The sequence below is a fragment of the Oenanthe melanoleuca genome, chromosome 1A (genome assembly GCF_029582105.1).
Source record: "Oenanthe melanoleuca isolate GR-GAL-2019-014 chromosome 1A, OMel1.0, whole genome shotgun sequence".
Taxonomy (NCBI): domain Eukaryota; kingdom Metazoa; phylum Chordata; class Aves; order Passeriformes; family Muscicapidae; genus Oenanthe; species Oenanthe melanoleuca.
Window position 1 is genome coordinate 9,460,965 of NC_079334.1, and position 26,674 is coordinate 9,487,638.

Genomic DNA, 26,674 nt, shown 5'->3' on the forward strand with positions numbered 1-26,674 from the left:
TTCTCTGACAGACATTATCTAATAGGGCAAATGGCTTCATGCTGACAGAGAGACAGGTTTAGATTTTATATTAGAAGGAAGTTCTTCCCTGTGAGGCCCTGGCACAGGTTGCCAGAGCAGCTGTGGCTGCCCCATCCCTGGAAATGTTCAACGCCAGGTTGGATGGGGCTCTGAGCAACCTGGGCTAGTGGAAGGTGTCCCTGCCCATGGCAGAGGGGATGGAATGAGAAGATCTTTAAGGTCCCTTCCAATCCAAACCATTCTGTGATTCCCTGATATTCTCTCCTGACTAAATAGTGTGTCTGCAGAGGTACTTTAGGAACCAGGAGAGGTTCCTAAAGCATAGAAATCAGAGATATTTATTAAACAAATTCTTTCACAAAACCTTGGTTTCTATCCAATACAGGGCTCAACAGACTACACCACTTTGTCACTCTGAAAGCAGTGAATTACTCAAACACTTTGACCATACTTACTCTGTTGCAAGAAGTAGAAAAACTGGAACTAACTGAATTACAGTCCTATTGGTTAAAAAGGTCATTGGATTGACTAAAAGAGCCCTTGCCTTAAGAGGATGACAGGCAAATTTAAATGACAGAAGTACTAGATTAGGTTATAAAGTATCTCAATTACATACTTTTAGCAACACATGAAGCATTCTAAGCTTATTGATGCTATCTTACAGTTGCTTTCCACCATAGCAAAATACCTTTAAGATAAAAACACTACTAAAAATTTTGAGTAGTTCTTAGAAAATGAGTTGCAGGAACTGGCCTTAATACTGATAACTAATTACTGTTATATTTAGAATACAACGAGGGGAAAAACATAATAGCATGAAATTCTGAAGAATTAATTACACTGGGAAACAGGAAAACACACACAACAGTACCATATGTCAGCACATCTACTGCTTGGGATATCTGCCCCTAAGGAAGTGGTGGAGTCCTCATCACTTTGGAAATCTTCATATTTTGCCAACTTGGAAACACAAAGGTATCTAGGAAATGCTTTAGGGAGCACTCCTGACTCTAGGGAATGCTCTTGGACTGCACACATCAATCAACAACTAGACAAATCCTCTCTCTTTCAGTGCCATCAATCTTTCAACACAGCTCAGGTAGAAAACTGGTTGAACAGCACACCCCACTGACTTAAAACTCCACTGCAACAGTGATTAAATCCAGCCCTCAGCTTTGGAACTCAGCTACTCTCACTCCCTCAAAGTCTTGCACAAAATGGAAACATGCCCTGCCTGGAGAAGCCAAGGAAGCCCCTTTGGATGTTTTAAGGTGTGGAGTACCTGATGGAGCCTCTACAACACCAGCAGTTCACAAGAGTGCACCTTCCTTACACAGCTCACTTGGCTCAGGCTGTAGCCAGAATGTTTCCAGCTAAACCAGAATATGGGGAATGTGTTTCTGCCATGGAGAATATCAGAACCAAGAATTCCTTGCTGGCTTGTGCTAAGATAGAAACAAGGACTGCAAATCTGTCTCCAGAATTAGCATAGAGGCACCACAGTGCTGGTACATAACTGGTAGAGACTCAATCAGCAGTGAGCTGTTATACCTACAATCACTGGAAAAGACCTAAAGGACCATCTCATTCCCTGCCATGGGCAGGGACACCTTCCACTAGCCCAGGCTGCTCAGAGCCCCATCCAGCCTGGCCTTGGACATTGCCAGGGATGGGGCAGCCACAGCTTCTCTGTGCCAGTGCCTCACTACCGTTACAGGAAAGAATTTCTTCCTAATATCTAACCTAAATTTTCCCTCTTTCAGTTTGAAGCCGTTCCCCCTTGTCCCACCACTACAGTTCTGTATGAAAAGTCCCTCTGCAGCTTCCTTGTAGGCCCCTACAGGTGGCAGAAAGTTCCTCTGAGGTCTCCACAAAACCTTTTCTCCTTCAGGCAGAACAGCCCCTGGTTTCACCTTTTGCACTGATGGCATAAGGCTCTGACATGGCTTTTCCTAAAGCATTTGGGGACCTCCCTCCACCAGGTAATGCTGCAGCACTCGTGCTAGTTGGGGTCTCACCTGAGGCAGAGGTGGGGGATGCAGGGTGTGTGTTGAGCAGGCTGGAGGAGTTCCCAGCTCCAGGGTCTCCTCCCAGCATGGCAGGCTGGTCTCCAGCAGCATCAGGCAATGGAGGCATGGGCAGAGGAGGTGCCCTACAGCAGACACAGAGGACAAGGCAGGCATTATGACCAATCATGCACTCTTCTATCTGCCAAGGGGCAGATCCTACATCGCCAGCAGGTGCAAAGGGAAAGCACTGGCTTTCCCTTTCCTTGCACAAGTGCAAGGAATGCTGTATCAAAAGTTTTTGGGGAAGCAGCCCCAGGTCACTTGTATAGGACAGGCAGCAGGAACAGTGCAATGAAATAAGGTACTCTCCAATTTTTCACTTTAATTTTTCCTCTTTTCATTGTTTTCTTCATAAGAAGATACTCACTCCAGATTGCCATAAATACATCCCTATGGAGATTGATTCTCCCTTCCCTTGAAAGACCATCTATCCCCTCACATATTCCCTTTCCCCCCTATTACTGTCCTCTGCTCACATATGAAAGGTGCTACCTTGTATTTCTCCAAAGAAGTCCACGACTTTCTAAGACTGATCTAAGCAAGCAGCATTTCCATCACCAAGTGAAAACCCATGGAAATGGAAAGCAGTGGTGGGAGAACTGGGCTAAAAGAATCCCCAAGCACACCCAAAGCACCGGGCGATGCATTCACAGAAAACTAAAAAATTAAGAGGTGATTCCATAAACTTTTCCATCTCATCCCTTGTTCTTTACATTATTTCAGCCAGAGCAATTTCAATAGTTTTATTTCATAATTAATTTGATTAATCTGTGCTACAGGCTAAGTAAAAGGACTTTTAAGAGGGTCGACCACAATTTGCCCAGAAATCTGACAGGCTACCTAGGTCCAACTCAACGCTCAGCTCTTCACTCTTTAAATGTAAAGGGGAAATGGCAAAAGAAAATATTTAATTTCTAGGTATCAGTTGTGGAGAAATGACAAAACAGAGTAAGTTCCTCACCTATAGTCCTCTGTTCCAATGGGGACTGACTGAGCTGGTGCTGGATATTTTCTGTTGCCTTTTGTACTCAATTTCTGCAATTTCCGCCACTTTGCCCTACGATTCTGAAACCAGACCTGAAAAATGGGAAGAAAGGAATGCATTCAGGTAAGAAAGTATCTATACATGGGGACACTGGCAGTGTCCAGTCCCTTTTCTGCACAGAATCAACAGGCAGCATAGAATCCAGCAAGCATTACCAGGATACGCTGTGGTGTCACACCAACCACAGCTGCAATCTCCCTCCTCTTCTCATTGTCAGGATAGTGGTCTTCCTGGAACATCTTCTCCAGCTCTTCTAGCTGCTCTAGAAATGTTGCATTGTCCAAAAAGAGAGAGAGATGGGAAGCATGTGACAAGAAAACAAGAAAAAAAATTAACAAGAGAAGGAAACAGAAAAAAAAAAAAAAAAAAAGAATATTTTTATTGTCCTTAGAAATACATGAGTAATATAAAGGATTTTTTAAAAATAAACCACAAAAATAAACAAAAATCTTGTTTTGCTGTTTCATAAGGAAAGAGCATTGCTAGTGATGCTTCAAACAAAAGACACTCAGCAACCTTTATTAGTGGAAGTCTTCACACATCTAATGGTGTGGAGTGCAGTGCAATACCAGTTAGAACAGAGCAGCACAGGGAAGGGAACACCAAGTCCCACCTGGCACCACAAGTGTCACTGTGTGCCAGGGTCTGCCCTGGGATCTACCTGCACTGTAGAAGGTGCGTGGCTTCTTCTTGACAGGTAAGCATTTTTTTCCCTTGGCCACATCACAGCTGCCTCTGGACTCCAGGACTGAAGAGCCCTTGTAGGAATTCTGAGCTGCAGCGCTGGCTGGAGCATCTCTGGATGGGTGAAGTGCCGGGCCAATCTCCTGCCTGCAGGGAGCTCCAGCCACTCCACTGGATGCTTTCTTGGTTTGTTCCTTCTTTGCCTCCTTTTCTGTCCCAGCAGGGCAGTAACTCCCAGAGTGCTCTTGTGACCCTGACTGACCTGTGGGCTCCTGTGCTAATCCACCCCTTGTGTCACCGCAGAAATCCGATGGTTGCCCACACGCCAAGGCAAAGTCGTGCTGGCCATCAAGGACTGTGGAGCCTTGGGAAGATGACCCAGCTGCCTGCAGGGTGCTGTATCCCAAATCTTCTCCCACCTTCTCAACAGAGCTGTTGCTGTCTTCTATTCCCAAGTTATCCTCCACTCCTTGTCTGGCTGTGCTGGGGAACGCAGGTAGCACACTGCTCCCTGCACCATGGCCACCAGCAGCATCGGCATCCACCACAAAGTGCTCTGTATTCAGCAGCGTGTTCTCCTTCTCATCCTGGCACTCTACAAGGCAAAAATGGGGGAAAAAACCCCAAACCCCACACCACATGCCCATTAACAAAGCTGGATGTGCCTGGATCAGGAGTCTCAGTTATGGGGGAAGGAAAAGCCCACACAACAAAACCCAACAGTGAGAACCAGAGAGCTCTAAATAAAGACAGGTGCTGCCAGGAAAGCAACAGCAAAGAACCTGATATGGTCGATATGGAGATATTCAAATATGTGATAAGAAAAGCCTCATTTTAAAAGCAAACTGTAAGCTATAGAAGAGTAATTCCAGACATGGAGAATAAAGGGAAACTTGCATATTACAAACACAATAAAGGAAAATCAGCCCCAGGGATATCACAGACCCACAGGTCTCTGGAACAAGCAACAGAACAAAAATCAATGACCTGGCAAGATCCTGTTACCTTATTAAAATGAGCAAAAGAAAGCCAGAAGCAAAATTCTGCTCTACTGTGTCAGCAGGGATTACCTGACAAACATCATCACTTTTTTGCTTTTTTAGAGTTCTATCATAGCAAAGCTGGCCAAGCAAAAAAAAAAAAAAAAAAAAAAAACAAACCAAAAAACATTAATTGCACAAACTTCTAATAACTGCCTTAAATTATTTCTCTGTAGTTTCGGCCACACTTGTGAATAACAGGCTTACAAGACAGGGAATGAAATAGGGGGATAAGGACAAAATTAGGTATAGAAGTCTAACTAAGTTTAACAAAAGCCACAAACTGTCTTACAATAAGAGAGATTGAATAGTAGAAGACAGGTCAGAAGGAACACAGCATGAGAAACAACTGAAATAGACACCAGAATAATACAGAAGCTTTATACTTTCCCAGCTGGCACATACATTTCCAAATAAAAAGTTCAAAAAAACTTCCCAAGTGCCTCCGAATGTGTGAATCTGTGTGATTTCTGATACTTGAATTTTTTTTTTAAAGTGATTGTTTCATAAGATAGGAAGTATAACAATAAACCCAAACCCATGTATTTGCCTCTCTCTGGAGAGAAGAAAATTTGAGCAGACTGTTGGCAGCATTCCAATAGCATGTGACAACAGAGAAACTTGGTAGCTTAATTTTTTAGGGAAAAAGATAAATTAATTTCACTTCACTGTGCTCTGCTTTTGATATATATTAGTGCAATGCTGAAATAAAGGATTTGCTTCTGCCTCAAAGTCTCTTTCTGAAACAACTGTTAATCAAGGAGCCCCACAATTCCAAGCAGATAAGAGGAACTTCACAGAAGTATGAAGGGATAGTAGGCTGCTCCAAGAGCATCTAATTTGCTTTTTACAGGATTAAGAGAACCAAATTAGTTGCAGGGGAAAGAAACAGAAGCAGGAAACTATGCAGCTATAATAATTTGATCTTGTTAAGCAGCAACAAGTTTCCACTGCAGTTAAATGAGATTAAATATCCTGATGGGGAGGCTCAAGAACTGAATGAGACAGAAGATGTCTCTGGTCTTTTTCCACCATCCTCCTGGTTGCATCTGAGCTTGTCTCACTCATTATGTGGGGAAACAAAAAAAAAAAAAAAAAAACCAAAAAGAGTATTTTTTCATTATTTGAGCAGGGTTTTTACTTGTTTCTATGCAAACTCCAGTATGTGTTTACATAAAAAAATAAATGTCCAAGTCTTATGTGGGTATCTTGTAGCAGAAATGGACACGTGGGAGTTAAATATTCTTTACAGAAATAGTCCTCCAAGTGAATGTAAACTGCTATGTTTTATTTCTAGGGCAGATAGCAAAGACCTGTCAACAGTTTGGTACTTCCAAGGAAAAGAGCTGAAATGAAAACCAAGTTTGGAGAGAAACATGAGCCTTCCTGGTAACAAAGAGGGAGTTATAAAACCACTCCTTTCTCCCATCATCCAGAGACCAGACTGGACATCACTTTGTCCTTTTTAGACAAGCAGAACGTTAAGCAGAAGAGATTTTAACTGGGTGGGAATATCAGGAACAGGTAGTCTGGAACACCTGGAGCTCTTGCAGGGAGCCAAGCCCCCTTTTCCATCTCACATCCACCTCCTCACGCATTCCTCGGAACAAGCCAACCGCTTGACCTGAAAGGTTTTTAGGGTTGTTTGGGGCATTTGGTGCAAAGCCTGAACACACACACACACGGGGCAGGGGGAAAGGAACGGCTTCAGGAGAGAAACTGGACAGCAGGGAGAGGTGCAAATGAGAAACCCCGAGGCAGCGGGGAAAGGTGAAAATGAGAAACCCCGAGGCAGCGGGAGCCCCTCGGTATGGCACAAAGGAAAGAGCCCCTGCCCTTTCAGATGCTTTTACAAGCCAGGGGAATGCATCCCTGCCAGCCGCGGGGCTGAGGGAAGCTAATGAGCGCCCAGACAGCATCGCTGAGCAGCGATTATCCTCCCCGGGGCTGCTCATTAGGCTCATTGCCGGGTGCCTCCCCCGGCCATTAAGGCGAGCTGGCATCGCTCATCCCCCTGCCCTCACCCATATCCTTACCGCAGCCCCTTCCCAGCCCTCCGGCCGCCCGCTGCTCCGGCTGCTGCTCCTCGCCCGCCCCGTCCATGCCGGCTCCGCGGCGGGCCCGGCCCGGCCCGGTTAATGCCCCGCCCGTGCTGCCCGGCCCGGCCGCCTCATCAAGGGCACCTGGGCACAGCGGGGAGGCCGCCCCAGCCCCACACAGCCCTGGAACCGCGCCGGGCCCTGCTCCCCTCACGGGGGAACAGGTGTTCCAGCCGGGGGGAACGCTCCCCGTGAGGAGATGGCTCTGGAAATATCGCCGAGTGAACCTTGGTGGTGCTAAACTCGCCACCCTGGGTGAGGGGAGCCTCGCTGTCCAGCGCGGGGAAACAAAGACTATGAGGGGTCTGGAATGTTACAAGGAGAGACTGCAGGGGCTGGGCCTGTTCTGCTGCGGAAAACTGAGAGGGGAATCTCACAGTCCATATAAAGGTCTTTAAAGGGGTGGCATAAGGATGGTGCCAGACTCTTTTCAGTGACAGGATGAGGAGCAATGGCCATGAACTAAAACACAGAAAGTTTAATCTCAACATGAGGAAGACCTTTTTTCCATAGAGGGTGGCAGGGCGCTGGAACAGCTGCCCAGGGAGGGAATGGAGCCTCCCTCTCTGGGGACATTCCAAACTCATCTGGACACGTTCCTGTGCCACTTGCTCTGGGTGACCCTGACTAGAGTATCCCAGCCCTAGGGATTGTGTGATTCTGTTCTTTTCCATTGGCCTGGCAGGAAGACATCTGTTTTTTTAAGGTGCTCTGGCTGCAGGTGTCCAGCAGCTTCTGGTTCTTCAGCAGCTGGGGAGGCTGCAAAGAACAAATGGCACTTTCTAACTTTTGGGCACTGTAATTTGTGTCAATGCTTAACAATTCTTAGTAAAAAGGCTCCTAGCAGAGCAGCAGCAGGTAGTGCTTGCATGAAGAATGAGACTTGCTTGTGTTCTGATGCACCAAAATAGAATGTCCATCATCCTCCTCCTGTTTGTTGGCTCACCATTGTGCTGCTGGCACAGCACTGTTCTCCTCCTGAGGCTTTCCTCAAAACTCCCATCTTTGTTTCAAGGTTGAGTTTTAGCTTCTAAGGCCTTGCTTCTGCACATGCTTTCACCAGTACCTTTCATCAGGTTAAATGAGTGAAAGCTGAAACATCTGTGCCAACGTTTTGGAGCCAGTACAATTGGTCTTACAGTGCACCTGGTTCAGCCATCAGTTCCAAGAAGTTTGGGCTAAAGTGGCATTTAATTTCTTAACAGCATTCACCTGACATGACACAACGATCTTGGAGGGTCATGGGGCCTCTTCAATATTAGAAAAAGTGCAAATATAAAAATCACTATCTGCTTTAAAAGTTATTTCTGAGAGAAGTTGTGTTTATTTACTGAACTCTGGTCCTAATGTCATCTTTTTTTGTGAAAATAATAAGTATGGAGAATGCTTTTATTTATTTTCCTTGAGGAGGGAGCAACACAAGTCTCCAGCACTGGGAGTTCTTAGGGTTTTTTTGAGCCACACATATATGTGTGTATTTATATATATATAAGATATATATATATTTATTAAACTACTTAGTACTTGTGTTTTAAACTGCTTTATATGAAAAATGTCAGCAGTCATAAAATTTGATATTCAGATATACAGCATGACTTTCTCAGCTTCTCAACAAAACTTTTTAAATGCAGCTCATGCTCGTACTTCATTGCTGTCCTTGTCACAAAAAGAAATTCGTGTAACTGCCCTCTGATGGTTGTCTTTAATGATTTCTTTTCTTCAGTGTAGAAATCCTGAATTTCTTTTGTCCAGATACACTTTGTATCAGTCTCCACATGTTCCCGGGGAAGATACAGTGGCACCCCTCTCAGAGTCTTTGGGAATAGCAGGAAAGTGTTGGGATTTGCATGACATACCCTATACTTCTGTTTAACCTGATTTACCAGAAAATCAGTGTTATCCACATTAGATAACATGGGGAGAAATCCTGACCTAATTAAGACTGTTACAGGACACAAAAGGCACTCTGCCCATGTGATTCCTGCATTGTGAATGTGCACTTGGGAGGGATAGTATTAGTTTGACTAAGTTTGTACAAATCAAAGAGATGTCAATCAGTTTCAAAAGCACTTCAGTGTAGATTTGTTTATGGATTTTGGTGGCAGGATAGTGCTGTAGCTAGAAGTTTAACTGAATAGTGAGAAGTTGAGGCCTACCTGAAATGTAAGAAGTCAAAGTAACCCAGGGTATAAGCACTTGTTCTTAGAAACATAAGCTGACCTTTACATGCTCCTCAACATACAAAGGCCTGACATCAGGAAATAAAAGCTGTACCTGTGACAGGGACAAGTTAACTTTTTATCCAACTAGTTAAAAAGAGTATAGAAGTGCTCTCAATCATGACAACAGTACCCTTGAAGTTTCCTGTGTCAAGGGGAATTTTAACAACATATGGAATTTAGCATAGAAACCACTTTGGGAGGCTCTAATGAATAAACTGCTTGCTTGCTTTCAAGACCAGAAATTGAAAGAGTAAAGAACTCCCAACTTGAGATGTTGAACAAGATGATTTCTAATTTAGAATAGGAATATGTATGGCTGGCTCCTCCTGAATGAAGCAGAAGTGGATGTGGGATGCCTTGACTGTGTGAGATGACCTTACACAGATGTGCTGAACTGATCCATGACAGCATTCTGTGTCCCACCTGAGACACTGACAATCCTGGGGATTTGGGAACTACATAAATTCATGACAGCCTGGGACAAGCAGGCATTTGGAATATCTGAACATTCTTCTGGAGGTCTGGGTCTTCTAGAAGATTATAACCTTTCTTGTGTGAGTCTGAGGTAGAGCTCTGCTTTGGCTTTCAGCTCAGGACGAGCTGCAGTCTTTCTGAGGGGGAGAGAAGGTGTTAGCAGATTGTTGTCTGGACCATTGATTAGAAGTTGAATAACTGGGTCCTGTCTTTCTGCTCTAGTAGGCTGGAATCCCATTTTCTGTAGTTCATCCCTTCAGCTTACCTTCAGTTATGGATGAGTAACACCACTGTGGAACCTGCAGCATCAGCTCTCCAGGGCTGGGGATAACAGTGAAGAATCTTAAGCTTGGATAACCCAGCTTTCCTCACTGCCTCTGCTAAAGAGAGCTGTTTGTACTTGACAGTCACTTAGAAAGGAAAGTTATAACAAAAAAAAAAAAAAATTACATGTATATTCAGTAAATTGAATTACTTACATTTGAGAGGAAAAGCTAAGTAACAAGGCAAGCAGAAAGGTTTTTAACTGCAGAAGTGCATGAGTTTATTAGGACTAAAAGCAACTTTTTTTTTTCTTTTAATCCAGCTAAAATTATTGATATAAATAGGCTGTAATAGGCTATTCTAGATACAATGTAAATGGGATTTAAAGGCAGAATGTTACAGAGACAGAAAGCTGGAGATATGAAGGTAACTAATTCTTCAAATATATTAAATGCAAGAGGCTACACGTGGCTTTCTTTGGTGTATTGATTCTTAAACTTGATCTTGCATTGACTGAGCTGAACACTTTAACATAGAAACAGTATTTTACAGTTGAAGGCATATCATCAAACAGACAGGTTCTGCACAAATGCATGTAAACTGGACTTAAAACCAGAGAGTTCTTAAAAAGTGAACAAAGACCCTGGTGCATATTTTGACTTTATCTACAGTGGCTAAATATCTCAGTGTTCTCCGTACGTGTGCAAAATGGTGCATGCAATACCACATCAGCAATCAGAGTAAGAGCAGCAGTAAAGTGCCACTTCATTACATGTGCCTAGTCCTGGTTATTTTGTATGGGGCATGTACCAACACAAAATATAAATCTTTGTCAAAAGTCACTGATCTACTTCCAGAGGGAGGCAGGGTTAAAAAAAAAAAAAAAAAAAGGTCAGTTCAGATGGCTTAGTGGGATGCTTGTTCAGAAGAGAGGTGACCTTTGTGAAGCAGATTCCTCAGCATGATACCTCTTATGTGGGGGAAATCATCACAGTGGCTTCTGAAAACTCTGCTTAATTCCAGTGGATTTTGTAATGCTGTCAAGGACTCTTAACAGCATTTCAGTACAATGAAATATTTGCCAATCTAAACCCCAGTAGACTTGCATGATCTAATACATAAATTGCCCTAAATGGAAATTACACTATGGAGATCAACACCATGAAGGTATCCAGATGATATTCAAATGGAATATTCTTCTCAGCTCTGTTGTGCTTTGCACGTAGCACCTTCCTTCTCAGGAACTCGAAGCTCTCAGGCTGCTAATACTAGTGAATTTAGCCTCACAACATGCAGTGAGGTAGGTAAGTTTACCCCCATTTTGCAGATGGCAAAACTGAGGCAGAACTCTGAAGTGACTTGCATAAGGTCCCGCAACTTGTCAGTGGCAAAACCAGGAATATGTTTTCAGAAGTCCAGACCCCAGACCTCTGTCTGATTTAAGTCCCTCCCTACTACCACAAAGCAAGCAATACATGCAACCTTTATTCCTCCTCTTGCTGCTGTAGTCCTACTGACACAGAGGAAGCTTTTCCTGATTGAATTCTCGCTTTCTTTGGCAAAAAGCACCCAGTCCTGTCAAAGTGCTGTGTATTATGCTCTTTGCAGAGGCAATTCTTCTGAGGCACAATATAAAAGCCATGATTTCTCCATGGCAGGGAGACTGTACAAGTCCAAACAGAGTCTTATTTCTTGCAGAAGACCTGCTGCTTGGCATTCTTCACCCGCTGCTCCTCCTTCAGGTTCTTCTGCCGCACGTGTTTGCTGGAGATGTTTTCCACGTGTTCCGAGGGGAACCAGCCTCTCTCCCGGTCTGAGAGTTTCACTCCTTCCATCCACCCTGTGGCGTGGGGAAAAACACAACATGAGGCAAAAGTCACCTGTTTTTTTCATTGTTTCCCAAAAAAAAGCCCCCTCCAAAAAGACCCTAAGAGCAAAGGAAAAGATCCCCTTTCATCTTCCAAATAAAGCATCCTAAAGAAGATGAAGAATCCCTTTATCCTCTCAATTTTGCAGTTTAAGACAGGCATTGTTCATTCTGCTCACCATCATTGCTGTACTGCATAACCATGACGATATCTGCCTTCTCCAAAGCCAGCTCATCATTTTCCCGAGCCTTGTAAGCCTTTATGCACTGAACCTGTGGTGCATCTGCAGGGAAGGAAAGATCACACTGATATACTGGACAGCAACAGCAAACCAGGTGGAGAATAAGGAGCTGCCCAAATAAAAAGCAAAGAACTGGCAGGGATACTACAGGTCTTCATCTAAAACAAGGAGTTAAAACAGGTAAAATAACTGGCAGCACCTGGCACTGAGGAAAAGCCCATGAATACGTTCTTTATCTACAAAACCTCAAGTATTCTGCCTTGGAATCCTTCTGGGGTGTCCCACCTCACAGTGCCTGTGACTCCTGCAAGTCAGCCCACCCCCATTGCTGCAGCAGCAGAGGAGTCTCACCAGGGCATTCCAGGAGATCTGGTTCTCCCCGTGGAGGAGCCAAAGCAGAGATCCACCTCAGCTTCTCACTGCTGGAAAACAGCATGGGATAGGTGTCAGCATTCAGGGTGAGGGACAGCAGGTGACTGAAATGGGGTGGGGTGGGGAGGTGTCTGCTCACACAAAAGGAAGCAGAGAAGGGAGGTGGAAAAAGGCAAAACTTCCCATTTTCAGAGGCTGATGGTATGACATTATGTGGTAGCATTGTAGGAGCAGCTACAATGGGAGAGGAGGGAGGTGGTTCACAAGGAAATAGTTATAGCAAGAGGATGCTTTTCAAGACTTCTGCTCAGCAGCTGCATTTGGTATTTCAGCATTTGAGTAGCTGAGGGACAACTATCAGGCTACTAGGAGGTGTCTGGCCACAGTAATGGAATATACCAAGGGTAAACTTGAGCTCTTACTGTGTCTCTGTCCGAAACAAGAACTCCACTCTTTTCCCCTGGTTATTCTGAAGCAGAAAGAGACGGAACAGATTCTTGTTTGCCCCATGGAGTTTCATCTCACACTTTTCCCCACGCACATACGAGAAAGCGGCGTGGTCGAACACAACAAAGCGTCCGCCCCTGCAGGTGAGGAGAAGGAACAAAACAAGGGGTGAGTTTTAAGGTGATGAGGGTTACAGAGTGAGTCCATGTAGTCTGCAGGAAAGCAAAAAGGTTTAACGAGTCTTTATCTGCTTCAGACATCCTAAGCTGTGCTCTTTTTAGAAATCTCAGAAGGCCAGAGAAGAGAGAGAAGGGATTTAATGAAAAGGGTAGAAATACTAAGCTCTGTTCTGTCAGAATTTTGTTTGGTAGCTTACAGCTTAAAAACAAACCCACCACCCTCAAAATTCCAGCACAACTAACCAACAGCTCTCTTGACAAACCAGTGATTTGCACATTTACTAGTCCTCACATTCTGCTTTAGGAAGAAATTATTTGCCAAATAAACTAGAATAAATGGTTATTGTTCAAGTGTTTCACATTGTAGAGATGCAAAGGTAGAATAGAAGTGCTGTGCTAGAGACCACAAGGTATGTTTTTATATTATGATATGTAATTAAGAGTTGGGACTATCAGTTTCCACACACTTGCATGATACTCACATCAGGTCTGGACAGGAGAGTGACTTGACAAAGGCTGCCACTTGCTGGCAGGCAGAGGGAAAGGACTGTCACCAAAGCACAGACCCCAAAAGAGACAGGTATTTTAGAAGGGGCAGAAGAATTGTGTTGAAGCACTCACTCCTTGGGCCGAGACAGGAGCAGACAGTCGTTGAAAAGGTGCAGGTAGATGGGTCGGGTGGTGACTTTCCATTTTGGACTCAGGTTGTTGAAGTCCAGTGCTGTCAACTCACCACACTTTACAAGTCGCCTCGACTGTGAGATGAGTGGGAATATCTGCAACACAAAAATAAATATTTATGCACAAGAAAATGAGTCCCTGTGAGTTTTGGATTTGCATTTTTGACTTTCTCTTGAGGAATTGTGCTTTCACTTCTCCAGCTGAAGAGGTATAAGTCATGGCAGGCACCTTCATGTGAAGGTTGATATAAATGATTGGGTGAGGGGAAGCACTGATGAAGAGCTGGCCTGTGGATGATGTTCTAGTTCAACAGCTCTGAGTATACAGGAGAGGAGAACAAAAAGTGGCTTTGTGGGCAAAGACAGAAAATATTAGGCTGGAGCAAGGTCCAGGGAATGGATGAGCTCACCTTACACTCAAATTCAATCTTCTGGCTGAGGTAGATCAGCTCTTCAGTGCTCTTCATGCGCTGGACATTCTCATTGCAATCCTTGATGAGCTGCAGAGAAAAAAAGATGAGCAGTGAGGTGGGAGCAGAACAGCCTGGTGGGATCAGTACTACTCCCACGAGCCTCTCAGGAATCAGCATTAGTGACAATTCCTTAGGCATCTTCCTGCAAAAAAAGTATGTATCACAATCAGAGAACTGGACGGGACACAAAAGAATCATCCAGTCCAGCTACTGGCCCTGCACAGACACCCCAACAATCCACCCTGTGCGTCCCTGTGAGTGTTGTCCAAATGCTCCTATGGCTCTGGCAACCTTGTCACTGTGACCATTCCCTGGGGAGCCTGTTCAGTGCCTAACACCCTCTGGGGGAAGTGCCTTTCCCTGATATCCACCCTAACCCTCCCTGACCCAGCTTCAGCTGTTCCCTGGGTCCTGTCCCTGTCACACAGAGCAGGGATCCTCTGATCCTCTGCCACTCCTTCTCCCCCTGTGTGGAAGTTGCAGAACTGCTGTGAGCTCTGACCTCAGTCTCCTCCAGGCTGAACAGACCAAGTGACATCAGCTACTGCTTTTGTGTCTTTACCCCCAGACCTTTCACCATCCTGGTGGCTCTCCTTTGGAAGGTCAAATCATCGCTAGACAGAACAATTCATCTCGTGAGGCTCTACAAATTGTAGATAACTATTTGTCCTAGAAAACTTTACACCTTACCTCTATAGTACACAGGATAAGAGGAAGGGATGCACTAGAGTAATGCTGTGGGTCTTTTTAAAGCAAGATTTTTTTTGCAGGGCCAAGGATGGGAGTTGATGATTAATTAGAGGCTGCAGAAAGGGCAGGCACCTTTACCTTTTCAAGTGCATCATAGGCCTGCGTTGCTTGCACTTCCTCCTCAGATCCGGGAGAAGTTCTTTTCAGGATGTTCTGTGTGAGAAAAAATGATTTTCATGATGCAAACAGGGAAAGGTGGACATTACACCACTGAAGAGTAGAATAAATAATAAAGCAGAAGTAGCTGGTGACATGTGGAGACAAGAAGGCCAAAAATTTGAGATGCAGAATGTCACTAAGTCACACTGACCAGAGCATTCCTGTAAATTTAAACTGTATTAATTATCACATAGAAATTACGCAGTGTAAGAAAGCAACCACTAGCTAAAATACAAATGGATGTATGAACAGAATAGAATTGTCCTCTTCTCCTGTTAAAAAGGGGCTCAAATAATCAAAAAGAAGAATTTCATAGACAGAGCTCAAAATTACTTCTTTAGGAACTGGCTGTTTCCCTGTCTGGATGGCTCCATATTAGTCAACACTGCAGGCAAAGCACAGACAGTCTGCCTTCAGAGGGCAGCCAAGGAACCCTGGCTTTGTTTTCCTAGCAGGAAGCCATTCAATAAAATGTAAATCATCACGTTCTGAGAAGACTCCATAAATTCTTTATTGGAGTACAATTGAAGTAGTGGCACAACAAAGCTCTCAGTAATTCACAAACAGCACTGCCTCACGCAGTGCCACATCCATCATTTCCTGAACACCTCCAGCAATGGGGACTCCATCATGTCCCCAGGCAGCCCCTTCCAATGCCTGCCAACCCCTTCTGGGAAGAAATTCTTCCTGATGTCCAACCTGAACCTTGCCTGGTGCAGCTTGAGGCTATTTCCTCTTTCCCTGTCCCTTGTTCCCTGGGAGCATGGCCCAACCTCCCCCTGGCTGCACCCTCCTGTCAGGGAATTGTGGAGAGCCAGAAGTGCCCCCTGAGCCTCCTTTTTTCACATCTGCGCCCCCCCACCTCCCTCAGCTGCTCCTAGACAAAGCTTCAGGGAAATTCGAGGGAAGGCAGAGAATCACCACCGTTACCTGTAGGAGGAGTTTGAGTCGAGTGATGCGCTGGAAGGGGAGGATGAGGAAAGATTTAAGTGAGAGGCGCTGGCACACTGGATCACTTTCCAATCTCTCCAGGACTTGCTGGAACCCTGCATTTCCATTTCTGTGGGAGTGGCAAGGGAAAAAAAAAGAAAAAAAAGACATCCAGGCATCAGAGTAAATAAATAACCTTCCTAGTATCAGATTTCAGGGAATGTTGGAGTACTCCCAACAGGTTTTGTCCCTGGGGCAAAAGGTGTCAAGAAACTGCACCACTCTTCTGCTGAAGAGCAACTATGGGTTTCTAACAGCTACAGGATAGCAGTACAGCTGCTATTATCCCTCTCCTCTTTCCATAGCCCTCTGGACTAAAAGCCAGAAGTAACATCTACATTTCAACTCCCTCTATCAGCAGTGCTCCTTTCATGGTGGTGATTTGCACTCTGGTTGTCAGTGACCAAGACTGAAAACCACTATCCAGGACAGTCATATTTGCTCTCTTCAGTAGAGGGCAGACAGAGAACAGCCTGTAACAAGATCAGATATTACATATTATTTTCCTCTCCAATGCTATGGCAGAGAAGCCTGCAGAAGCTCTGTCCTGCTGTCCCAAATGCCATTGAACTGAGGAAGGTTCTTCTGGGGGTGTAGCAAGGGCACTGCTCAACAGCCCATTCCTGCAGCATTCCCCATCATCTGAAAGAGTCCATATTCATGGAAGTAAGGGGGAGAAGGGTGCAGCAAATGAGAAAAACTTACAGTAACCTCTGGAAGGTTTGCTCCTGATATGTTTGGTTTGTCACATATGGCAGATACACCCGGCGGAAGTCGGGGGCGTGCTTCAGAGCCACGTCACACACATGGAAGGTGAACATGTCCTCTTCAAATTTCTCCTCCAAGTCAAAGAGGAAACTGCAGCATGGATGTGGTGCCATAAAAGGAGAGGGAAATATCAGTCATTTAGTCTTCTAAAACCCTGACAGCTCACAGATAAGCACAAGACAGCTCTTTAGCTCTAGAGATAGTGAAATGTCAGAACAATGACAATTTAGGGTTTAGTATCAGCAAGGAAAAAGCAGAGGCAAAAGACCTCTATTCTTGAGAGATCATGCTTCTGCAGGCATGGTCAGGTAACAGCTGGAAACTAAGACCTCCCCAGAATAATCCTGCTGGTAGAAATGGGAAAGGTAGCAGCAAACCGTACCAGCTTAGTGATTTATGTAGTCAAGCCTTGCAGAAGGGAAAAGCAGAACAGAATCCTACAACATACAGGATTCCTTGCATGTGGGGTCATGTCCACATTTCATGTATTATGCTCTATTGATTCACATTAGCTTCTGTCAAGTGATGGTTGTAACTTACTTTTTTTCCCTTTTTTCCTCCCGCTTTTTGTCAGGGCTCATGCAGCTGCCCCTTTTGTCTTGTATTTAGCAGGAGCTGGTTTGGGTTGGGGTCTAGTTAGTCAAGTTTAATTGTAGTTGAAAGCAGTGGCACAAGACTACGTTACCATTTGCAACATTTTGATCCTCTGCAATGAGCTCTGTGCACAACTGAGCTTTAATATCTGGGATTTAATACCAGAATTTACACTGCCCTGTCACCTAAAAAGGTGAATATTCCTTTCCAGGCCGTGTTGTTGTCATCACTAGGTGCTGTGTGTGCCTTGAACAGTGAGCATGAAGAAGAGGAGTGAGAAATGCTCCTGCTGGAAGCACCACGTGCCTGTTGGACCTGGGAGCAAAGGGCCACGTCTCACCTGGCGCTGACATCGCGCACGTCGGAGAGGCGGGAGAAGAGCCACTGGCGCTCCTGGTTGGTGAGCATCGCCTGGAGCTCTGCTGAGCGCTGGAAGTGATCCACTGCCACGTTCAAACTGCGCAGGTAGGAAGCCTCAGACATTATCAACTCAAACTTGGCCTTGGGAGTGAAAACAAGGGAGCACAGCATCAGTACACTGCACGGGTCTGTGGGGAATCTTACAGAGAGGAGATGAGGCAAAGCAGGAAAACCTCCCAGCACATGATGCAAGGAGTGTGTAACTACAGAAGAGAGGCTTTAGAAATGATGGGCAAGCAGGCAATTACAGGCTCTCTTTAAAAAAAGACTCATGGTATAACTTAAAAATAGCTACTTGCTGTCATTTTACTTTTTATTTCCCCTCAACATCACTTTCACTAGTTCCCCATTTTATGAGCTCCCATAAAGTCCAGCATCTGTACCACACATATTTTTCTCCATCATCACATTTCCCATGCTGTTGTTTTCACCTCTTTCTCTCTGGGTCCTCCTGTCCACTTCTCAGATCCTCTTTTTTTCCTCACCAAGATTCTCTGTACCATTGTGCTGAATCCATTAATCTCCCTGTCTCCTCTCAGCCCTGCAGCTCACACAGGTCAATTTGCTAAACTCATATTCTACCACAGAAAATGCAATTTACTGTGGTTTTGTTAGCATCTCTCACAAGCTTATATGTGGGAGAATGTTGCAAGTCTTCACCCTTTTGCATCAAGCATACTCAAAACTCCTTCTCGTTCCCACTTTTCCCCATGTTTTCTTGGGGTTATTGAAAAGGTGCAGAGTCCGTCCTTCAGTGCTGCTTTTCTCTAAAATTCAGCACTTCAGCATTGCTCAACTTCACACCCCATGCTGCTTCCAGGGGTAGAAGTGACCTCTGCCTCAACTACCAGCATTCCCACCTTGCAGTTTTTGTTCTCTGCTTTAACCCCTCTTCCTTGATTACACACAACCCATTTACCATGCACATCTGTCCCTTACCTCCTGCAGCCTCTGCTCCTCACGGGACATGTTGAGCAGTATTCTGCTGCCCCGTATCATGGGGATGTCCTGCCAGAGGGATGCATTAGATGAGACTGACAGACGTTGCAAATATGAGTCCTGGGGAGGCAGCACTTTCCTCCGTAGCCTCGGGGAACTTGGGAAACTTGACTCTATATCCTCTGGATAATCCACTCTCTTCTGGCTTTGGATGGCCTTGTTCAGAGCCACATCACTGTACTCCTGATACAGCAATCTTGCTGTGAAGAAAGACACATACATTTATCTTTCCCGTAGTAGCAACTCACCCTCAGCTTCAGCCTGGAGAAAACTCTGCCCCGTATTGCAACAGCCAAATTCAGGTAAAGCTCCCCAGCTGCCCAAGTGTACTGCAGGATTCCAGTTACTTTCCCTGCTTTCTAACACTACATCCTCACAACCACCACGTGGCAGGAGTCCCTCTCCTTTGTGATCACTGCAAGCATGAGAGATGGAGAGAGGACTGCCACAGCACCCCAGGCAGGAGGTACTTACAGGAATTGATCAGCTTGGAGTGCCGGCGCTTGAAGTTCTCTGTTGTGTCTGCAGGTTTCTTCTCTCTGCCAAGGAAAAAGGATTTCAAAACACAGAGTGAACGAAGGGCACAGCACGGGATGGTTTATCCACACCTTAGAAACTACTCTGTCACAACAGGGACCTCTCCTTTTCCAACAAGCTCAAGCTCCACAAGCTTTACTTGACACGAAGGGCAAAGTTTGGCTTAATGGAAAGGCTGTCCTGAAGGCACAGAAATATCTCTGTTGCAGTAGGGTCCTCTTCAAGACAGCATAGACTAAAACACAGGCCTAGAGCATTTAAATAAAGTTTTCCACTCCTTATCATCATCTTTGGTAACTCAGAAATCATGAAGGTGTCTGTGCTGCACAGGGATTGGGGCAAATTCTAAGGGTCATTGAGAGACTCACCGCATTGTAACTGTCTCTGAGCTTGCTGGTGGTTCCCTGTGTGCCTTGTGAGCTTCTTCCTCTGAAGGAACAGAGGAAACCTCTGCATAGAAGACAATTGGAAAGTAAAACATCAGTCCATTTTTAGACTTAATCTACAATCCAAACAATACATAGATACCACTTACCTACACCCCACCTAAGTGGCAGTCTTGAGTTGGAGTACAGGTGCCCTCATGACATTTATTTCTGGGTCAGAAACAGTCTAGTTTTAATAATCCTTGACATTACTTACACTTTCCATCTGTTAGCCACATTCACTTTTCACACAAAGAAAAAGGCTGACATTTTAGGCAGTGGAGTAACTCTAAGAGCTTCCCTCTCCAGTTATGCAAGCAAAGACACTGCCTATGTGCCCTTACACTTTCAGCTGCCAGGGCCAGGCATCAGGAGATCAGTGGAGCCAAAGTGTAAAATTGGAGAAATCCTTTTGGTTTGTGAGGGATTTAATCAAATAAGGTGTGAAGAAATTCTAAATCTGAAGTAACTGGAAGCAGAAAAAGGAAGAAAGCCCAAAGACTGAGCTGCAGTTAAAGGTAAGAGGAAAGACAGTACTATTGCTCTGAATGTTTTAAAATTTGGAATCAAGAAATTACAGGTCAAACATATGAACAAATCTTGATTCAAGTTCTGCCAAACCTTTAACAGCCCTCCACATCCCACTCCTTTTCCTCTGTGCCAAAAATCCAGTATGTTTCAGAGCTTCAAAAATAGACTAGAGTAAGAGCTAAAAAGAAGCAATTATTTAAAGTCTATGTAAGATATAGTAAAGAACATCCTGATAGCAACTACTGCTGAATGAGCTGCATTACAGAAGATGCATGTTTTCCACTTGTGACATCAGTGATTCGACTTCTGTGCAACCTGGGACCTTGGGTTTGACAAATTTGCATTCTTATCTGTACTCTCAAATCCTGTGCTCACAGGAAAATCATCTTTTTTAGAAGGTCAAGTGGGAACCTAAAAGTGCCAGTTGCAAAATAAGGAGAGGCAGCAAATAAACAACTGATAAGATATATTGGCTACTGAGGGTGTGTGCATGGCTCTTCCTTACTGCCTCGGGGATTGATGAAGTAAGTTTATTATTGCAGGTATTAGTGTGGAAGGGAGGGACTGAGCCCCAGAGTGCATCCCTACTCAAGGGAACAAACAGGATACAGAGGGCAGCAGAGAGGAAAGAGGAGACAGCTGGAAAGGGAAGCTTGGGGCAGGACAGGAGGGGGCTGTAGGGCTGGAGCAAGGAATATCACCAGAAAGGCACAAGAGCCATGCTAAGCTCTCAGCTCTCATGCTTCTCCATCACATTGTCTATTTAATTTAACCCTATTTCTTGATAACCACACGAAGTTAGAGGGAGGAAAGGAAATGGAAGAAAGGACTCACGCTGCAAGATGTCTGGTGGTACTGACATCCTCTTCAGGCCCTGACGGTGCCAGTCCTTGGATTTTACTCGGCTTTTAATTGTGTTTTCTTGATTAGCTGCTGGCTCCTGCACAGCTACCCCAATATTTTTTTTGTCTGGCCAACTTGATGATTTTTCCAAGGGTGCATGTTTGGCCATTTCTCCCTTTGGCTGGTGCTCTCCTCCTTCCAGCCTTTGCCTGACCCTCCTCTCACCTTCTGTTTTGTCTGTGACTGCCAGTGGAGCCTGGATGTTCTTTGTGTCCACATTGAAGCTGCCTGAGGGCTGCTCCCATCGCAGCTCCTCATCCTGGCAGGTTTTTCTGGTGGTCGGCGGCGACGGAGGGCTGAGCTGGAGGAAGTGGATTGGATTGGTGAATGCAAGCATTGGAAGGAGCTGTGCAGAGTCTCTGCTCTTGGAGTCTGGGGATGCTATCAGGCCTTCCAATGAGGGCCAAGAAGGGTGGTCAGGTGAGGATTTTCCACTCTCTATATCCATGTGGTGATCTGCTGTTTCAGGGCTGGTGTCAGAGCAGCCAACCAACATTTCATTTCCAAGAGCTGAAAAACTTTTGGTCAGCAAACTGACCCCTGAGTCATCAGAAGTCTCTGTATCATGGGGACCTGAGTCACTGAGATCCCACTCTCCAGTCACTGGAACAAGGCCATCTCTCTCTGCTAGACTTTCTCCATCAGAAGCAGAAGCCATGGAGTTGGAATTGGATGCAGAGGGGGCAGTCTGGAGAGGATGGCTTGGAGCAGGGTGAATGGCTCCCAGCTTACCATCATCCATCCCACAGCTGAGAGGGGGCCTGGAGCGTGGTCCAGGAGCCACTGGCTGGAAACCTGCAGGGGCTGGAGGTGGAACAAGGTGATTTGCATGGAGTGCAGGGGCCTGAGCTTGACTGGGCCTTTGGACGTGGGAAGGAGGATGAGGAAGCTGTTTGGCATCAGAGTCAGACACCAGAGGTAGGCTTGAGTGGGACACAGGGGACAGAGGTTGTCCTTGCTCATTCACAGCAAGGACCGTATCATCTTCGGAGGGCCAAGTTAGGGTGCTCAGGACACTGGAAATTCTGGATCCAGGCTCTTTTTGATATGAACTGCAGTCACACTCATCAAATAAAGGCACTTGTGCTTTATGATCCACATTTTCTCCCATCTCTTTTCCTTGGATAATGGCACTTTCTTGGGGAGAGTTTTGCTGAATTGTCTCTGGGTGGCTCAGGGGAGTGGAAGTCCTTCCTGGTGTTTGGGATGCTTCCAGAGGCTCTGCAACACTAGTCACAGACCTCCTATCACCAGGAAAGCTCCCTTGTAGAGGAAGGGAGCTCGTGTACATTACAGAGAAAGAAGATGGGCCACTAAGGTCCTCATGAGAGCCCTCCTCAGAAGTAAGGAGGTCATGGGAAGTCTTGGCCTCCCCTGCATCTGTCCTTACAACAGCAGTTTCTGCTGGTGTTGGGTCCCACCCTCGTGCAAGAGCAGCTTGGTTGGGTGGCTTCCCTGCAGAGTCTGACAGCTCGTTCAGGCTGGTGCCAGGACAGTGCTCGGGGGTCACAGAGGATATTCTGGCACCCTCCTGCTCTGGAACACACGCTGACCCTGCTGAGGTGAGCTCTGAGGGGGAAGCTGGAATGAAGTCCCGAAGCTCAGCTTTTCCTGTAATGGGATGAAGATCAGTGGGATCAGGTGGCTCCAAGTTACTGGTACCAGAGGAAGGGTGTGCTGGAACAAGAGCCTCTGGGTTCTCTGCGCTTAAAGGTGCTGTCACCCCTGCACAGAGTGATGCATCTCTTATATCAAACCTCTGGACAGCTTTTCCACGACCATCACTGTGCTCATTCTCCCTGCTCAGTCGTGTCTTATCATCCCAGTGAGCTTCTCCAGTATCCTGACCACCGATGGAAAAGCTGCCAGAGTCCTCCAGGTCTTCTGCCTGGTCAGAGACGTGGCAGAGGTGTGGAGCTTCCCCCACTGGGTTCAGGTTATTTGAGGACAGAGGGCCGACAGCAGGTGGCTGACATCCAGAACCTGCTTCTGTGACATGAGCTTTCAGCAGCATGTCCTCACCAGGATCCACAGAGACAGGTTCCCCAGGAGGAAATGCTGATCCTGTTTGCTCAGACGAGGAAGCATACTCCAAACCACATACATCCACAGTATGTCTGGGAACAGAAGGTGTCTCTGACCCAAAAGCTGGTGATAGAGCCTCTAGGTTGAGCTCTTCCCTCAGCCTGAGCTCTTCCCTCTGCAGTTGTTCCTGCTCCTTTTGTTCCTTGTTTTTCTGATCTTTGAGCTCTAAAGGTTTGCCTTCTTCCGGCAGATTCTGCTCTTTGCACTCTTCCTCCTCCTCTTCTTGCTGAAATTCAGACACCGCCTCCTCCCAAGCTGGCTCCTTATGCTGTGAAGCATTCACTTCCTCTGTCCTTTTAGCAGTACTGTTTCCCTGGACAGCACTCTCTGCTGAAGGGGCAGGTCTGCCCTCAGTTTTTCTGTGAAGCTCTTCTAGATGAAGGCATTTGGAAGCAGATGAGTTCTCTTTAGGAACCATTCCCTGGTCTTTGACCATGCTGGTATTCCCTGTTTCACCAGCTGAGGTGTTTCCTTCTGCTTGTAGTAAACTCATCTGGCTGTCACGTGTTAAGGTGGAAGACAAGTGATGGGAAGTGGAAGATTCTGTATTCTCTTCCAAACCCTGGAGTGCTCCTAAGCTTTCCTGAACATCTTCAGAATTGTAAGGTTTAGCTGTGTCTTCTACTGCTCCCTCTGAGGTAGGCTGCTCATCAGGTGCTGGTGCCAACTTTTTGGTGCTTTGCTTCTGCTCTACACCAGCATCAACCTTCTGCAAAGAATCCTTGGAGATGTTATCCAGAAAGGGTTCAGCCTTATAATGTCCTTCTGAAACGGTTTTACACACCAAAAAGCACTTAGGTGTCTCTCTCTGAGAGGAAATGGCATCAGCCAAACAGGATTTCGTTTGCTGGGCCTGGGGGTCTGAGCCACGAAAAGCCAGTTCTGCCTGGCACTGAGGAAACTCAGTGCTGAGGTTCATAGCCAGCAGGATGGGGCTGCCAGGGGCTGGCTCATCCTGGACTCTGCTGTGAGAGGAAGGGTCCTGGTTGCTTTCCAGGCCAACCAGTTCCAATTGCCTATGTTTTGGAGAATAATCCAGTCCACCCTCCTCTAAAAGCATTTCTCTTTCTAGTTCTGAGAGTCCCTTTTGAGGCTCTGTATCCCCTTGGCCTTGTTCCAGTCCTGCTGGCACTTTTTGCATAGAGTTAGAGGGTCTGCCCAGCATCTCTGCTGCTTTCCCTGGAACAGTAAGGCAGTCCTTGGGCGTGCTGAGCTCTGGTCCCTTTGAAGAGTTAGATGGGCTGGTGCTCATTTCGGCTGCTGGGTGAGTGGCATGATGCTCTCCTTCCACGGCTGAAGAATCCCAGGCTTCCCCAGTGATGCTGCTGGCTCCTGGGGGAGTGGCACCTCCCTCACTGGTTTCTTCAGACTCCATCAGTGACACATCCTACTGAAGAAAAATGCATTTTTCTGTTACTACTTCACAACGATACAATGGATCTAACTTAATGCTTCTAATGCAGCTGATAAAAACCAGAAACAAAACCAACACCACATACCTAGTGGGTGATCAGAGCTGGGAAACAGACTGAGAACAGGCAAACACCACATGTAAGCTTGCAGTATAAGAGTAACACCAAAATAACCCCACTGGTGTCTCTTTAGTTTCACACACAAATGCAGAAAGTGACTTTGGTCAAAGAGCAGAGATGCTGAGCTCTCTGTAATGGCCACAGGGCAACTTATGAAAAGTGGTGGCCATGGCTGGTTATCTCAGACCCAAAAGGGGCTACCAGAAGACATCCAGAGAACAAGAAAATTTTCAAAAATCTCCATTGATTTTCATGGAGCATGGTGGACAAATAGTCTTGGCTTCTTCCAGCTGAGTTTAAAAGTTCTCTGTGATTTTTGCCTGTTCTGTGGAGCTGATGGCTTTCTTTACAGATCTCAGTAGGTGTGGATCTCGTTGCAAATGATCACAGAAATTAATTAACAAGACATAGGAACATAAGAATTTAACAGGTAACTAGGACATGACACAAGACATGAGGTATTTGAAAGCTGTAAACCACATGGGTTGAGAGGAGTGTGCGTGGACTAATCTACAGAGTATAAAGAGAAACTATGTCATTTAGTCTACTCTTTTAGAGAGGGGAAAAAAAAAAAAAAAAAAAAAAGCTATCTCAGGATTGTTGGACAGTTTCCCAAAGGATATAGTGGAATTTCCCATCCACTATTGCATTTGAAGTTCAGACATGACAAAGCACTAGGGAATGTACATTTGGGATATGTCTGTGAAAAGGACGGAAGAATCTGATTCACCACTTTTATCTCTCTGGCTTCTACCGTGACCCACAATCCTACCTGGAAAAACCCAGAGAAAGAGACAAACCATTGTGTCTCCCTCTCTTTTCTTCTACAGTGATTTCCTTGTGCTACAATGGCTCTATAGTCACAAGTACCAACTTCTTCCCACACAGAAAGTAAAAGCAGTAAGGGCATAATTACATCTGAACTAATTGTCCCAGTTAGCTCCATGGCCAGGGCACGCCTGGCCTGAAAGCTGGCTTGGCTTCTATTTTCCCTTACATCAAGTGAAACAAAACACCTGCTCTGAAGGCAAGGAGCACATGCTCTGAAGTTAGAACTGAAGCTTTTTATACACCTTCATCACAGGTATTGTCATCACAAACTCACAGAATGGTTTGGGTTTGAAGGGGTATTAAAGATCATCCAGTTCCAACCCCCTGCCATGGGCAGGGACACCTTCCACTGGCCCAGGTTGCTCAGAGCTCCTGAGCAAAACGTGGCCTTGAACACTTCCAGAGATGGGGCAGCCTGTACCAGTGCCTTGCCACCCTCATATTAAAGGATTTATTCCCAAGATCAAATCTAAATCTCTCCTCTTCTGGTTTAAAACATATCCCCCTTGTCCTATGACTACCTGCCCATGTAAAAAGTACCTCTCCCTATTTCTATACATCATCCCTTTTAAGGCTGAAATGAGGCCTCCCTGGAGCCTTCCCTTCTCCAGGCTGAACCACCCCAATTCTAAAAAAAAATGAGGAAAATAATTGAGTTAGCTAATTGAGTTAACTCATCAGTTAACTACTTCCTGTGTATTTTTTCTCATATAACCTTGAATTTTTGTTTATACTGAAAAGACAGTCTTTCTTACAAAACCAGGCCAAAACCACGGTTTTTCAGCAATTTGGATTTTCCCTCACAAGCAGTGAGTAGTTGTAATAGCTATAATTTTAACAACCAGTTTGTTTCAAAGGGATATGTCCATTCAGGAAGTTCCCACGGGGTTTCCACCAGGTCTTGCTGCTGTCAGCTGCTGCTAAACTACCTGGATGCTGCTAAACTGTCTTTTCAAAGGTTCCACATCACAT

At 45.5% G+C, this 26,674-nt stretch overlaps 1 protein-coding gene across 4 annotated transcripts in view; it reads right to left on the minus strand.

Annotated features, from left to right (window-relative positions):
* Positions 1 to 10,171: 10,171 nt before the first annotated feature.
* The window catches only part of ARHGEF5 (Rho guanine nucleotide exchange factor 5), a 33,316-nt gene continuing 16,813 nt past the window's right edge, over positions 10,172 to 26,674 (minus strand). For 2 of the 4 annotated variants that reach the window (XM_056511074.1, XM_056511088.1), the window contains exons 2-15: positions 21,186 to 24,726; positions 19,764 to 19,845; positions 19,333 to 19,397; positions 18,799 to 19,058; positions 17,780 to 17,940; positions 16,783 to 16,935; positions 16,018 to 16,147; positions 15,007 to 15,081; positions 14,116 to 14,205; positions 13,647 to 13,801; positions 12,822 to 12,983; positions 12,379 to 12,449; positions 11,965 to 12,069; positions 10,172 to 11,758 (exon numbers count right to left, since the gene is read on the minus strand). In XM_056511074.1, coding sequence (XP_056367049.1) covers positions 11,604 to 11,758; positions 11,965 to 12,069; positions 12,379 to 12,449; positions 12,822 to 12,983; positions 13,647 to 13,801; positions 14,116 to 14,205; positions 15,007 to 15,081; positions 16,018 to 16,147; positions 16,783 to 16,935; positions 17,780 to 17,940; positions 18,799 to 19,058; positions 19,333 to 19,397; positions 19,764 to 19,845; positions 21,186 to 24,726 — 5,205 coding nt within the window. In that variant the 3' untranslated portion in view covers positions 10,172 to 11,603. Of the gene's footprint in view, positions 11,759 to 11,964; positions 12,070 to 12,378; positions 12,450 to 12,821; positions 12,984 to 13,646; positions 13,802 to 14,115; positions 14,206 to 15,006; positions 15,082 to 16,017; positions 16,148 to 16,782; positions 16,936 to 17,779; positions 17,941 to 18,798; positions 19,059 to 19,332; positions 19,398 to 19,763; positions 19,846 to 21,185; positions 24,730 to 26,674 lie in introns of all 4 variants that reach the window. The other 2 variants (XM_056511082.1, XM_056511087.1) reach the window with 1 other exon arrangement.